The sequence below is a fragment of the Carassius auratus genome, chromosome 45 (assembly GCF_003368295.1).
Source record: "Carassius auratus strain Wakin chromosome 45, ASM336829v1, whole genome shotgun sequence".
Classification (NCBI taxonomy): Eukaryota; Metazoa; Chordata; class Actinopteri; order Cypriniformes; family Cyprinidae; genus Carassius; species Carassius auratus.
Genome location: NC_039287.1, coordinates 18,717,436 through 18,733,104, shown reverse-complemented (window position 1 = coordinate 18,733,104; position 15,669 = coordinate 18,717,436). Strand labels below are relative to the sequence as shown.

General features: G+C 38.4%; 2 protein-coding genes across 2 annotated transcripts in view; one reads left to right on the top strand and one right to left on the bottom strand.

The window, feature by feature from the left end:
- The window catches only part of mei4 (meiosis-specific, MEI4 homolog (S. cerevisiae)), a 49,003-nt gene that overhangs the window by 29,933 nt on the left and 3,401 nt on the right, over nt 1-15,669 (bottom strand). Inside the window, exon 3 of the mRNA XM_026233934.1 lies at nt 1,582-2,072. Within this exon, the coding sequence (XP_026089719.1) occupies nt 1,582-2,072 (491 nt within the window). The remainder of the gene's footprint in view (nt 1-1,581; nt 2,073-15,669) is intronic.
- On the top strand, nt 3,559-6,295 carry LOC113063488 (zinc finger BED domain-containing protein 1-like). The gene is made up of 3 exons (XM_026233933.1): nt 3,559-4,573; nt 5,014-5,642; nt 5,730-6,295. Exons 1-3 carry the CDS (start codon nt 3,595-3,597, stop codon nt 6,114-6,116), a joined length of 1,995 nt encoding a protein of 664 aa, XP_026089718.1. The 5' UTR covers nt 3,559-3,594; the 3' UTR covers nt 6,117-6,295.

Genomic DNA, 15,669 nt, shown 5'->3' with positions numbered 1-15,669 from the left:
GAGAAGCAAGGAAGAAGAGGCTACCCTCAGGTCCAGAGCACAATTTGGTGAATTCAGGCTGGTTACGTTACTCTAACGCTAATATAGCTTCCTTTTTAGCAGGCCCCTTAAATGCTTGCTATTAACTTGTTTGAAGGTGGTTCTTCTCAAAACTGACAGCAGTGTGTTCATGGCACTAACATTAACCATTCAACTTCGAATTGATTCCGTAATCTTCCGGTAACAGTAGGCTAACTTTACGTTCGCCAGTGCATGACGATGTTTTGATTCAGACTGCACAAAGAGAAGAGGAGAAGATATACGGGTCCGTTGTGAATGTGTCTGTGAGAGCAAATATAGTGTAGTTACAGTAACTACAGTAGGTGCGTCAGAAATGATTAAACCAGAGGGGACATGTAAATAAATGTGAGCTGAACACGCGCTTTTTTCTTTTTACATATTGTTTCAAAGCAGCTTTACAGACATAACAGGGAAATGTTGAAATAATATAGTTAAATATAAGTAGGTAATACCTATTGCTTGACAAATAAAAAATATATATATATTTCTCATTTTTGCCTATGTAGGAGATCCCTGTTTATTATTATTATAATTCTAATGATGACATGAGTAATGATACATGGTGATATTATTAATACACATGCTTATTCTTTCTCTGTCTCTCTTTCTGCCCTACAGATGGCTGAAAAAGGTGAATGCTGTAGCAGCAAAGTGTGGGACTACTTCTGCAAATACCTTAAATTATAATACTAAAGTTATTTACAGTACACACACAGACTGTCAAAACCAGCTTCAACTGGAAGAAAGTAAAAGTGTTAAATGTTTAAAACCAGACTGTTTTTTGATCATTAAAAAATATATACTTTTGATGTGCAATTGTTTAGTCATTGAGACTGTAATCTTTTTTTTTTTTTTTTTTTATACATAAATCCCTTCTGGAAAATGGTTTATACAGCCCACATACATAGAACAGGCAGATATTTTGCTATTGAATGTTGTGTAAGTGCCGTTTATAGGAAATGGGTCTAATATCCAGTTTATTTTCAAAATCAAAATATCGGCTTATAAATCGTCTCTTTTCGAGGTAATATCGGCATCGGCCCCCAAAAATCCATATCGGTCGGGCTCTATTAATGACATCATTTTCATTTTTGGGTGAACTATCCCTTTAAGCAAGCAAGTACAGAAAGATCTGTCTGGTGTAAAAAAATAAAATTGCCTAATTTTTTTTTATTATTATCATTGTTATTTGTGTAATGTCCACAAAATGGCCTATGATCCTACATAAAAAAAAAAGTCTGTGGCCAGAACAGACTGTATGAAAACAGGGCCAGCACTACAGATAGTGCTTCCCTTTTGCTCAAAGACATCAAATCTGATCAAAATTAGATTTTGAGGTTCCATGCAGCATATGGCTGCATTAGCTGTTACAGAGATGTGTAAGATAGATGTGTAAGGGTATGTAGTTTACAGTTGCTTACTGAAGGCCCTAACTGAATGCTATTGGCGATAACTATACGTTTCTTGGCCCACTTCTTGCTCAGTCTGCAACCCCACAGTACATGAACCTCTGTCTCTTACCAAATTGAGTTGTTGGTTGTTAAGCAGTAGGTTGATCATCTCCTTCAACAGATCATCCACTTTACTGAAGAGCTGCACTGAACAGCCACCACGACTCAGGGTCTGTGCCACCACCTGTGAAGCATGAAGCAGCTGCTCTGGGTGATCCAGAGGCTGTCCAGCATGTGCCTGCCGGAAAACCTCCACCACAGAATCCAGCAACTGCACTACTGAATCCCAGACCACTTGCCCATGAAGATAAAGTGATGACTCACAGCCTCCGCGCAAGCCACTCAGACAGTGTAGAAACTGCATGTGTTTTAACAGCTTGTGGTCCTGGCGCCATTTCCTGTTGTGGAGGGGAAAGTTCTGACTGTTTGGCGGGGTCGGAGGCAAGCATTGTCCCAGAGCACCATATATCTGTGCTTGTGAGCTTTTATCAGTGTCACAGCCAGAGTCAGCCTTTAACTGTTGCGGGTCATCCTGAGAGAGTACTCTGGGAAACTCTTGACCTGTGAAGGCAAAACACATTATGTAAGCATCATTCTGAGACAATTACTCAAGCTTTATCATTTTAGGTATTTTTCGTGCCTGGCTTGTATTTAGCATTTGTTTCAGAACCTAACGTGTTTTTCTCCATCAATTCAGTTTGTTTAGTCATATATAAACACTAGACTTCTATAAACACAGCAAACACGCTCAGATTGACACCACAATCGTAATGTATGATGTATGATGCTATGAGCAGAATCCCAGATCATTAACAGCTGCACTCTGACAAAGGAGACAACAGATTTACTCACATGTGACTTGCATAAATACAGGTCAGAGTTCCGTTTCTCCCAAGACGGTAGGCGGAGATTATTATGCAAAGTGTTCCTAGTGACGTACATAGAGATGGGCAAAAGATTTGAAATCTATAACGACTCGTTTCAGCGATTCAGAGTCGACTCCTTACTTTAGAAGCCAATAACTTTATAAATCATGTACATTTTGGTTTAATTACTTTGCACATTGTATACACTGATGGACAGCTACATCATACACTGTAATACAGGTAATTTTATATATATATATATATATATATATATATATATATATATAGTGGTGGGCATAGATTTTTTTTTTTTTTTTTTATCTAGATTAAGATCACTGTAATCTTGGAATTAATGTAGATTAATCTACATTAAAATGGCACACCTGAATTGTCCCGAAGGCATTCAGAATGTGTGTTACCCAAATAAAATAATGACTAAAAGTAACGTTAAGTCTTTGAGAAGGGGTTTCTCAAGACAGGTGGTGCATTAGACCAGGGGTTCATCTCTTGTTTCCAAAATGCATCACAAACTGCTTGAGAAAGCTTTAAACGAATTCCACATTGCACAAGGTGCAAACAACCTTACGCCTGTTTCACACATTACTCCGTCTGCAGTGCGTATGCACTGCTTATTTTTTTACGCACCCATGTTAACGGATTCCAGCGTTCACGCGGTTGTAGTCCATCAGTGTATTCCAGGAACAGTGTGTCTGCAGCAGTGCAGCGATCGTTCACGTACCGAGTAGCGGACTGCAAACGCGTCCTGTGTGAAAGCACGAGTATGAGTCCGTGCTGCTTCTGCACCACATACAAAACGCACACGGACTGCAGACGGAGTATGTGTGAAAGGCGTTATTTCCCTGTCAAATGTCGAAAGCGCATTATTGTAGCGCGAAAGTACTTTAATATAATGCGTGAGCGCGAATCTCTCTGCTCGCGCGCGCTCTCAGATACACGTTGCTCTTGTTAGAATTTTATCTGGGCTCGCACTCTGAGAGAGAGCGCATTATATTTATGTACTTTCGCGCTAAAGTACTTTAGTACTTTCTTTTTTTGTGTGTTGTTTTTTAACAGTATTAGCAGTATCACATATATCCTACTAAATGATAGCAATATTTCTAGCACAATGCCTTAAAAATTAACTTTTATTTTGACGGGTTGATGTGAATAAGGCTGAACGATTAATTGCATTTGCGATAATATCGCGATATGAGAAAATGCGATTTTCTAATCGCAACGTGCGCGATTTGAGGTGGGCACGTGACGCGAGCGAAAGAGCGGAGAACTCGGCTGCAACAACTTTTCATCCTGTCAGTTCATCTTTAACCTGTAGCGCAATGGCCTCTGCCTCGACGGAACAGTCAGTAACTGACACAGCTGCGACTTTAATCTCAAAGAGGAACAGCACGTCGGTGGTGTGGAACTATTTTGGTTTCAAAAAAGAAGATGCTGCACAGCTTCAGGTGTTATGCAGAGCATGCCGTGCTCCCGTTGCGACTTCACGGGGTAACACTACAAACTTGTTTCAGCACTTAAAAAAATACCACAGATCAATGTATGACAGTTGTATGACCAAAATGCCGAGCACCAGTGCGCCAGACAGGCCAAATACCTCAAGACAGGGATCACTGACCGAAATGTTCGAAAGTGTCACTCCGTATGAACGTAATTCAAAACGGCACGGGGAAATCACTCGGGCAATAACCGAGTTCATAGCCAAAGATATGATGCCTCTCAGCACGGTGACCAAGCCTGGATTCGTGGCATTGACATATACGCTTGATAAACGGTACAATATACCCTCCCGTACATACTTCAGTCAGACTGCCATACCGGAGCTGTACAAAAAGTGTAAAGAGAAAGTCGCCGCGGAGGTTAAAACGGTGGAGTTTTTTGCTAGCACTACAGATATGTGGTCAAGCCGCACAGCTGAGCCTTACCAGAGTCTTACCGTCCATTTTATTGATGAAGATTTCAACCTCAGAGCTCGCTGCCTACAAACTACCTACTTCCCAGACGACCACACAGGGGAAAATATTGCAGCCGGCCTGAGAGAAGGGCTTGCCAGCTGGGATCTCCACGAGGAGAATCACGTCTGCATCACGACGGACAACGCGTCAAATATGGTTCTGGCTGCGCGGCTTAATGAATGGACGAGGCTCCAGTGTTTTGGGCACAGATTACATCTTGCCATTGGTAAGTTATGTCGCGTGTGTATGTGTGTGTGTGTGTGTGTGTGTGTGTGTGTGCGTGCGCGCAAAAGAGAGAGATGCGTCGATTAGTAATAAGCTGGATACAAATATATAAATTATGTGTAGTTGGGGATTCATTAAATTAATATTTCCTCCCACTCCTTTTCTAATATGTAAATTGAAATATTATGTTTTGATTTTATGTCTGTTGTGGAATGGCCACCTGCATTTTTGTTTTTGTTTTTTTACATGTTCTAAATAAACACAAAAAGTGTGTGTGTGTGTGTGTGAGAGAGAGAGAGAGAGAGAGAGAGAGAGAGAGGACAGGGGTGTGGATGTGTGCATTTTAGAATGACAGAGAATGTGAGTGTGTAATAGTGATAGCCTTGAATCACAAAACTCACATTTAATTGTGTGTAATACACTACTTTCTATTTCTTTCAGAAAATGCACTCAAAGATGACAGAGTGTCAAGGGCAACAGCACTGTGCAGGAAGCTGGTGGGACACTTTTTCCACAGTTGGAAGAAGAAGGCAGCACTGATGGAGGCACAGAGGGAGCTCAAACTCCCTGAGCACAACCTCATAACGGAGTGCCCAACAAGATGGGGATCTAAAGAAATGATGATTGCTAGAGTGCTTGAACAGGCCAAAGCCATTTCTCAGGTATTGTCTGGAGATCGATATGCACGCTCCCTCATCCCAACCTGGCAAGATATTGATGTGTTGGAGTCGATTCACAAGGCACTGCATCCTCTACTGGAATTTACTGATGCTCTTTCTGGAGAGGAGTATGTGAGCATCTCCTACCTCAAGCCAGTTCTTCACCTTTTTGCCACATCAGTCCTGGCTGAAGATGCTGAGGACACTGACCTGACTAAATCAATAAAAACCAAAGTCCTAGCATACCTCAATAATAAATATGGAGACCCAAACATCCAGGAGCTTTTGGATGTTGCCTGTTTCCTGGACCCTAGGTTCAAAATACAGTACATCAGTACTGACAACATCCCTGCTATCAAGACCCGACTGAAGACAGAGATGGTAGACTTAGCACAGCGTACATATCATCGGGTAAATGATAATTATGTATTTCACAAAAACACAATTTTTCTGTAAAATCTAACTGGAAAACTAATGGCTGTTGTTTTTATGTAATAGGAGAAGAGGTCTCGTACTGAAACTGTTCAGATGCCTCAAAGTGCACAGCCCTTGGGGGAAAAGGCGAAGAGGTCTCTTGGCAGTTTTTTCAAGACCAGTGCAGCCTCTCCTTCTTTGCCTGTTGAAGATGTCGCAGAGGCAGAGTTAAACAATTACCTGATGACTCCTACCATTGATGGAGAAGATGATCCCTTGGCTTGGTGGAGGGTGCACAAGATCAGCTACCCACAGTTGTGCATCATGGCCCGCAAGTATCTTTGTGTACCTGCCACAAGCGCTCCCTCAGAGCGGCTTTTTAGCACAGGAGGGAATATTGTGACTTGCACTCGCTCATCCTTGAAGCCAGCAAAAGTCAATATTCTGGTTTTCTTAGCAAAAAACCTGTGAGCCACTGAGAACAAAACTGTTGGATCATTATAGCTGGCAGTGCCATACTCGTAGTGAACTTTAGTCTGTGTGGTGTGTTATTGTTGTGTACTTGATAAGTGAGGTTGATCTATTCCAAATTATAATATTCAAATAGTTTTTGTCTAATTTAAAAGTGCATTTCTCCATGTTTTTATTTATAACTTTATTTATTTTGATTTTACTAAATATTTTCAAAGCAAATGCTGTTGCAGTTGTGTGAAATGTTACTGACTTTGGAGCAGTAAGATAATTATTATTTTTAATTATTTTTTTCTTCAGACTGTAAATTTTGCACACAGTGTTTACAAAGTGCGCATACCTTTGTTTAAATTACTGAAATGCACAGTGGCAAAGCCATAGATGTTTCTGTAACGAGCAGTTCAATAAAAATGTCATTTATTTCATACATGTCATACATGTTTTAATTTAATTATAACAAATAGGCCCAGCCTATGGGAAAGAACATTTCACACTAAATGCATCTAATATTGTGTTGGTCATATTTAAATAATTCAGTACGTTTTGTTGGGGAAAAAAGAGGATAAAAAAAATCTTTACAAAACAAATCGCATATTAAATCGCAATCGCAATATTGGGGAAAAAAATCGCAATTAGATTATTTTCCCAAATCGTTCAGCCTTAGATGTGAATACCTTTAAATTGACACTGGTTTTACTCAAATTAAATGGTAAAATACTTGTGAAGTGACTCAGAACAGTTCTGGTGATGATGTTGTTTATGTATTTGTGTCCTCATTGAGACGGCAGATGCGGAAATTACTCTAAACGTCACGCACTTCAGTCTATGTAGTAAACAAACCTACACGTCTCTGCCATTCATTCATTCACACAGAGATGCACAGAACATGCAGGATTCATATTTCAAATAACTTGGAGTGTGTGGGCTGCTTTTGGTGCTTGAATTTGTTCTTCAATATTAATGAGATCCAGGTTTAGGAATATGCTAGAAGTTACATATTTAAAAATGTTTAATTTTGTTTCTATTTAATAGGGTTGGGTATCGAAACCCGGTACCAATAGGGCCCAGGTAGCTATGGATCCAGTATGCACCAAACCGAATAAGAATGCAGATTTCGTTGCCTATTAAATGCCTGAGCGATCATTTTACATATTTGTGCTGGTTCTCCGAAATCTACACAAGAATCATAGGCGTCGCTAGGCTTTTTAGTGGGGTTATAGCATTTAACTCCGTAAACTGTACACAAATTCACGATCACCTCAAAGTTAGTCCTCTTAAATGTCATATGAAAATGGCGGCAGATCTGTCTCCTCCCTGTCTTTCAGCGTTCTATTAAATCCGCAGACCGCAGCAGACTCAAACAGAAACAGTGGACACACTGTGTGTTTATCAATAGATTGTTAAAATATCTGTATATGTACAGTTCTTTGTCATAAATAGAGTTCACAAAAGGTCACGAGGGAGCAGTCGGTTTCTCATCTACTGTAAGTTTCCGCTGTTCACCGCTCATCACACCACAGCCGTTTCCTCCAGCGAAAATATAGCCCTTAACACATATGAACGCATTACACTTATTTAAATATACTATCTAATTATACGTACTCTATATATACACTACTGTGCAAAATTCTAGGCAGTCTGTTGTCAGACTGCTTGTGCATTCAACGATTTCAATAGATTATTATTGAACCATTTTAAAAGTATCGAAATGGCACCGGTATCGTATAAAACCCAATCGATACCCAACCCTACTATTTAACAATATTAACTTACAATACTGAAGGACGTCCTTTCTCAGGTAGATTGCATTTTTTTTGCAGAGAGCGAGAGAGTCTTACAGACATGCAGATTGGACGCGCTTCATATAAACAATATATTGTGTTCTATTTTCCTGTCAAAATAAGTTCCTATGATGTTTTTCAGCTTTTAAGAGCTGCCGGGTTTTCTGGTAGTGGGCGGAGCTAATGTGCAAGCCACAATCTCATTGGCTGGTGCTCACCTATTATCGTCCCGGTTTTGATTTCAGCAAATCAGTTCGAGCGAACACACAACCTTATTAATATTCATGAATCCAGTAGCTCGCTAATCCTTAGTGTGTTTTATAATGTGATTATTAGTAGAGTTTGTATTAATATCATCATCTTATAAGTATTATTGTTAGTTTTTTCCTTTTTTACAGAAACACTAAATGAGCAACAAAGCACCACCACTATAGTCTAGATGGAAATAGGGGTCCACGCGCACCCCCCGGCTTTTTTTATGCCACCTGTGCCAAAGTGTCTATTTTCATAATCTGCCAGGTACCAAGCTGAAATAATGTCCCAAGAGGTTCTTTTTAACCCTTTGCTGCACCCAACCGGAACCCGAAAAATCAAAAAGTGATATAGAAAGTGGCATAACATTAGAAGTAAACAACATACAGAGACAAATGAACACATTTTCCCGTACAATTCTGACCCCAGGAATTTAATGGAATGGTTATTTTTGACATTTGACAACATATTGACCTTATTTCTGGACAAAAATAGGAAAAATTGTCAAAGATGTGTAGAGGATCAACTATTTTCGCATAGCGCATAGGGTGATTTTTTTTCCTTAACCTGTTATTTCTTTATCATTCAAGTGTCTATTTTAAGATTAAATTGGGTACCAAGCTGAAATAATGTCCAAAATGCTTAATTTTTAACCCTTTGCACCAAACCCGAAAAATCTAAATATGATATAAAGTGGCATAACTTTATGTAAACAACTCACAGAGACAAATGGACACATTTTTCAATGCAAGTTCATTTGACAGCATTTTTATTATACTTAGCAGCCTGAAATGTTTTTTTTTTTTTTTTTTCACTTCACCTATCCTGAACCTGAAGATATTTAAAATAGTTTTACTTTTGAAGTAAACAAAACAAAGCAAATAAACTTAGATAAAAATAAATAAATAAATAAATAAATAAATAAATTAAAAACAAACTACAGAAAAAATCCAAAAAGGTCCAAAAAGTTAAGTGACTGTGACTGAGAAACTACAAGTTTTTGATTTTTGGGGCTTTGCAGTTGGCAGTTGGTGGTCATCGGTTCGTACCTACAGATTGCCAGCTCCCACTGCTCTCTCTTTTAGAAAAATTAGCTACTAGCTAGTTTTTTTTTTTTTTTCCAGGCTCAATACTTCATACATACATACCAAGGGGAAATTAAACATTGTAACACAGCTGAAGTGCCTCCAAAGAGTATTCGTTCCCTAACATGTATTTTACATGTCTCAACTCTTTCTGAGTATGGTAATTTTACAACACTCAACACATGCAGGTCTACACAGTATATGAGATATGAGACCCTGTGAAGACGTCAGTTCACCATACCACATGAGGGATATTTGTGAACAGATTCCATTGAAATTAGAGGACTTGTCTTTGGATACAATTGGCTATCACCAATACTGCTATAAAAGCTTTACAGGGAAAATACACTCACCTAAAGGATTATTAAGAACACCATACTAATACTGTGTTTGACCCCCTTTCGCGTTCAGAACTGCCTTAATTATATGTTGCATTGATTCAACAAGGTGCTGAAAGCATTCTTTAGAGATGTTGGCCCATATTGATAGGATAGCATCTTGCAGTTGGAGATTTGTTGGATGCACATCCAGGGCACGAAGCTCCCGTTCCACCACAGCCCAAAGATGCTCTATTGGTTTGAGATCTGGTGACTGTGGGGCACCAGAGTACAGTGAACTCATTGTCATGTTCAAGAAACCAATTTGAAATGATTCAAGCTTTGTGACATGGTGCATTATCCTGCTGGAAGTAGCCATCAGAGGATGGGTACATGGTGGTCATAAAGGGATGGACATGGTCAGAAACAATGCTCTGGTAGGCTGTGGCATTTAAACTATGCCCAATTGGCACTAAGGGGCCTAAAGTGTACCAAGAAAACATCACCCACACCATTACACCACCACCAGCAGCCTGCACAGTGGTAACAAGGCATGATGGATCCATGTTCACATTCTGTTTACGCCAAATTCTGACTCTACCATCTGAATGTCTCAACAGAAATCATCAGAGACTCATCAGACCAGGCAACAACTGTCTTCAACTGTCCAATTTTGGTGAGCTGAGTGGTACCCGGTGGGGTCTTCTGCTGTTGTAAGTCATCCGCCTCAAGGTTGTGTGTGTTGAGGCTTCACAAATGCTTTGCTGCATACCTCGGTTGTAACCAGTGGTTATTTCAGTCAAAGTTGCTCTTCTATCAGCTTGAATCAGTCGGCCCATTCTCCTCTGACCTCCAGCATCAACAAGGCATTTTCACCCACAGGACTGCTGCATACTGGATGTTTTTCCCTTTTCACACCATTATTTGTAAACCCTAGAAATGGTTGTGTGTGAAAATCCCAGTAACTGAGCAGATTGTGAAATACTCAGACGGGCCCGTCTTGCACCAACCATGCCACATTCAAAATTGCTTAAATCACCTTTCTTTCCCATTCTGACATTGAGTTTGGAGTTCAGGAGATTGTCTTGACCAGGACCACACCTCTAAATGCATTGAAGCAACTGCCATGTGATTGGTTGATTAGATTATTGCATGAATTAGAAATTGAACAGGTGTTCCTAATAATCCGTTTACAAGTGTCAAAGGCTTCTACATCTGGTGAATCATTATCAGTGAAAAGGGACTCTCTGCGCCATGTCAAATCACGGTCAGTTCAATCTGAAGGAGCTCCAAGAAGGTGTTCCTTCTTGTTTCCCCAATCAGTGCATTTTCTGTGACAAAGCATAATAAAAAGTTCAGGGGCAAGACTGAAGAGCTTACAAAGTTTCAGAGTTGGAAACACAAAGAACCAGCCTGGAAAGTTATTGAACCTAGGGCACAGGAATTAATGAAAGAGGCTCTTTATCGCAAGGTGCAGGGCAAGGACCTTTTTGTAATGGAAGCTAAGTATCATCCATCATGCAGAAACAACTTCAACACAGAGTACCAAAGCCAAGAGCGTGGAAGGGAGAGAGTAGAAAAGGCAACAGACAACACTGGCAGCCTGCAGCCCCAGAAGATAGCAGCACATAAAATTAAATCACATTCTCCAAGGTGCAACAACATGAGTGTATTAAGTTGAACCTCATATACAGCTCTAGAATTACTGTAGATGAAGAAGTTGGATGTGCATACAAACTTGGAACAGCTGACCAACTTCAAGAAGCAGCATTCACCCTCCACCCTCCAAAGAGTCAAAAGAAGCTACCATCGACACCTCTATTGAAGCAAATAGGTTATAAAGTTATAAAGTTAATTTACTGCTTTCGAGGTCCTACATTGACAATGCACAGACATTTGATTTTGATATTTATAAGAGTCCCTTTTCAATGATAATGATTCACCAGATGTAGAAGCCTTTGACATTGTAAACAATCTATTTTCCCTGTAAAGCTTTTATAGCAATATTGGTGATAGCCAATTGTATCCAAAGACAAGTCCTCTAATTTCAATGGAATCTGTTCACAAATATCCCTCATGTGGTATGGTGAACTGACGTCTTTACAGAGTCTCATATCTCATATCCCCCACCAAACTAAGCTACCAACACTGCTAGTCAAGATTACAGAATTTTGTATGTTTCTCTTATGGCTTCAGACGTTTGTTCTATTTGAACTTAAGATCCCTGCCAAGTAGACAGGATATTCTGCCATGATTTCAGTTTGAAGCAAATGTATATGTTCCATTCAAAGTACATTGAAGTGTACGAGATGCTAATTTAAATTGTATTTATTTACAGAGATCTTTGATGTAGACATATGCCGGTACTCTGTAATGCGATATCACGGTAATGAATATGCACAATATTTATTGTTTTTTAGAAGTTATCGTGGACACTTCTAAATAACGTGAATAATTGTACATTATAAATTATTCAGAACTTGGGATGGGATGCATTTTAAGAATACGATTCCCATCAATTAGTCAAAATGCACAACACTGCTGTATGCTGCTTGAAAGACGTGTGTGGACTCTGATGTACAAGCATGCATGAGAAGCACATGGGGAATGCATGAGAAATGCACTGAATGAAAGCACTTTCACTCTTTGACAGCAGATGGCGCTAAAATGCAGAAAATGCAGCCGTTATCCTGAAAACCCAATGAATAAAGCAGCTGCATTACTTTCTAAAACACAATTTAAATAGACTTAAATGGTGTTCATCACAGCACCAAATACTTAAATATTTAGACTTAAACGGCTATTTATTTTTGTATTTTAATCTGGAATACAACATGCCATAGATATTGTTTGAAAGTGTTCTGATTGTTTATTGTTCATACACACTTTACATTTGGGCTTCATTAGTTAATTAATTAGTTAACATTAACTGCCAATGAAAAATTCCTCTGAAAAGTCAGTAATTTTAGGAATTCCAATATTTAATAACATGTTAAAATTGTAAATTGCAACTGTGTTAATTAATGAGCTAACATGAATGAAGACATTTATTACTTCTGTAGCAAATGTATCTATTGCTCATTGTGAGTGTTAATGCATTAACTAAAATTAACTGATGAAGTCTTTTTGTAAAGTGATACCTATGTTCTTTATAGTACTTTTGCACTTTAATCTGTGTAAAACATTTAACCTGATATACTTTTTTTTTTTTTTTTTTTTTTTGTATCGCATTATTGTATTTAAAAAGTTGCCAGTTGGTTAAGAGGTTGAGCAGCGCAAATGAATTTTTTGAATGAATTTTCCGAAGTGAGGTAAACTTTAACAGATTTCCCCTGCTCAGGTAGTAGGGAGCAATGAACACTGTGTAGGGACCATGCTGTATTCACTTAGACCAAAAAGGTCTGCACCAAGAGGGGAAATTAACTTGAGTTCAATTCAATCGAACCAAACAAGACCGGTGTAAATGCACCCTTAATTTGCATATAAAAAAACAATTGCACTTATGATGTGTGTAATTCTTTATTAATATTTTTCCCCCTGAGGTTGAGATGGGGCTTTTGTGTTGATCATTTTGGTGATGGCTGGGTAAAGCGGCTCTAAAAGTGACAACAGTATGACTCACCTTCAGGAAGAAAGGGTTTGTACAGTGTGTTTAATCTTTTATTCCGTTTAAAGTGGCCAAGTGCCACACACAAATACAAAGAGTGCGGCTTATGAGTCAATAGGTAGTAATAGAATAAACATTATTAAAATTGAAACTGCGATTTCCATAGTAAACTGTGGTTTTGGCTCAATGAAGCAAATTCTGAATCTGTTTTCTTGCTGCACTCCCTTATAACGTGTCCTAGCACGATTAAATGTTGGGTGACAGAGCGATGAGCAGATGCCGTTTCTCTGTAATCTGGAACACATTTGGGACACTTATGATTTCCATTACTAATGAAATGGTTTTTTGACTCTGTAGGTGTTTTTAGTGATCTGTACTGATCCCTTTCCTGTTTTAGGGTTCACTGATTGTGATCGGATTAACAAAAACACATCTTACAGTTTTTCTCAATTGCGTAAACACATTTCCTGAAATGATGCCTTCTTTTTTTTGCGAATCTCTTAACACAAATCCATAACTCAATTCCCCAAACTTCCTATATTCAGGTCAAAATGAAGCGCTCTACTCAAAACCTCTTCCTTCATGTCTCTTAATGACCATATGGTGTAAGCACTGAGAAATGTAGTGATTTGTGTGTAGTTTTGCAGTAACAGTTCACCAAATTTGACTGTGTAGGGCCCTATGATTTCCACGATGCAGAAAAGGCGGACGGAATCACAGAATCCAGTCATAAAAACGAAGTTTACAGTTTAACGTGGAATGTCAGAGAATTTAAAATTTTTTAAATGAATTTATCAAAAGTAGGTAATTCCACAATATGGACTAATACCTGTAAATAATAACCCGGAAAAGTCTATTTAATATGAATCCTGTATGTTCTGTGTGTCTCTGTTAATGAATGGCGCAGAAGCGCGGTGATTTCAGCTTGTCTCACTAAATGAGTATGTGAACACATGAGGAACATCTCCAGAACTGTTATAAGAGTCACTTCATGAGCATCTGACCGTTTGATTTGAGTAAAACTAGCGTCATATACACATAACTGAAAATGTATTCACAGCAACCAGTCAAAATAAAACTCTGGTTTAATTTAAATTAATTAATGTAAATGTATTACTATTACTATGTATAATGTACATAGCCTACTACTACTACTACTACTAAAATGAAACAATTTTTAAGGAAATAATCAATCACAGGGCTCCAAACAAAAAAATCGAGTAAGGAGCCATTAGCTCCTATAAGAAAAAAACTTAGGTGCCAAATTTTTTTTTTAGGTGCCACAGAATAAACATGTTTTATGTGTTTTATTTAAATTGTTTAATTTACATTTTAACTTTTTAATCATACTGATGTGTTTATGTCTCATCTTTTCTTGACTTTATCAGCATTTTAATCCACCTTGTAGATAACCTGGGAATGAAGGTTCACTTAAAGTGGGAGCTAAATGTCTTTTCCAACTTGAAATATACAGTCATGCGTTGTTTATTACACAAAACCTGTACCAATATCATGGACCAGAAGCATCACTTGGCACCTGAGTATAGTTTGGGGTCCTCCTCAATGCATCCTGTAAATGTTGTCATACTCTCTTAAAAATAAAGGTGCTTCATGATACCATAGAATAACCTTTTTGTCCTGTCTAAATGGTTTCATAAAGAACCTTTAACATTCAAAGACAACAGATTATGAAAAGGTCAGAAAGAGATTGTTCTTCAAAGAGCCTTTGACTGAATGGTTCTTTGTGGAACCAAAATTGTTCTGTAAAGAAACTTTTAAGCTCCTTTATTTTTAAGAGTGCATGTCTTTCACACTTTCAGTCTGTTTTTCTTAATTAGTAAAATTAAATTTTATAGAAGGAGTTGAATCATGACAACAGGTTAAGTAAAAATATTAAAATTCAATAGCTCATAAATATAGCAAAATGCTCCTTTTTATAGTTATTTTTCTAGCTGACTGATGAGCTTATGGACACCAAAAGGTCAATTTATCCTTTGCAAAAATGTATGCGTCTTCAGGGAGAGAGCAGCTCATGGTTGCTTAGCAACGGCAGACCCCTCAGGATCGCAAGAGCCTGAAGGTTTTTGGAAAAAAATCAGAAAGCGGCGCGCCTAGCGTTTTCCACGCGTTTTTAGGCGCGATATGTGAACGGCCCCTTAAAGAGCACCAAAACTGTATTTATTGTTTGAATTTTGTTATGAATTTTGAATAATTTTAAAGCTGATACTTTGTAAATTAAAAAGTAACAAAGCACAAAGCTTTTTGCGATTTACTGGAGGGCAAGTGCACTTCAAATGAAGTTCATGCATTAACAGAACACAGCATGGACTAAGATCTTGTTAAGAAGAAGCCTTATGATTATAAACTGTTAACGAACTGTTAACGATATTGCCAATATCCACACAGATGACAGCTTTACCTGTTGTAGTTTGTTCAAGTTATGAACGAAATAGACGCTGTTTTTCTGCACTTTCTCTTCAAGTCTCCATTAGTCCTCTCTCGCTCTCTTTT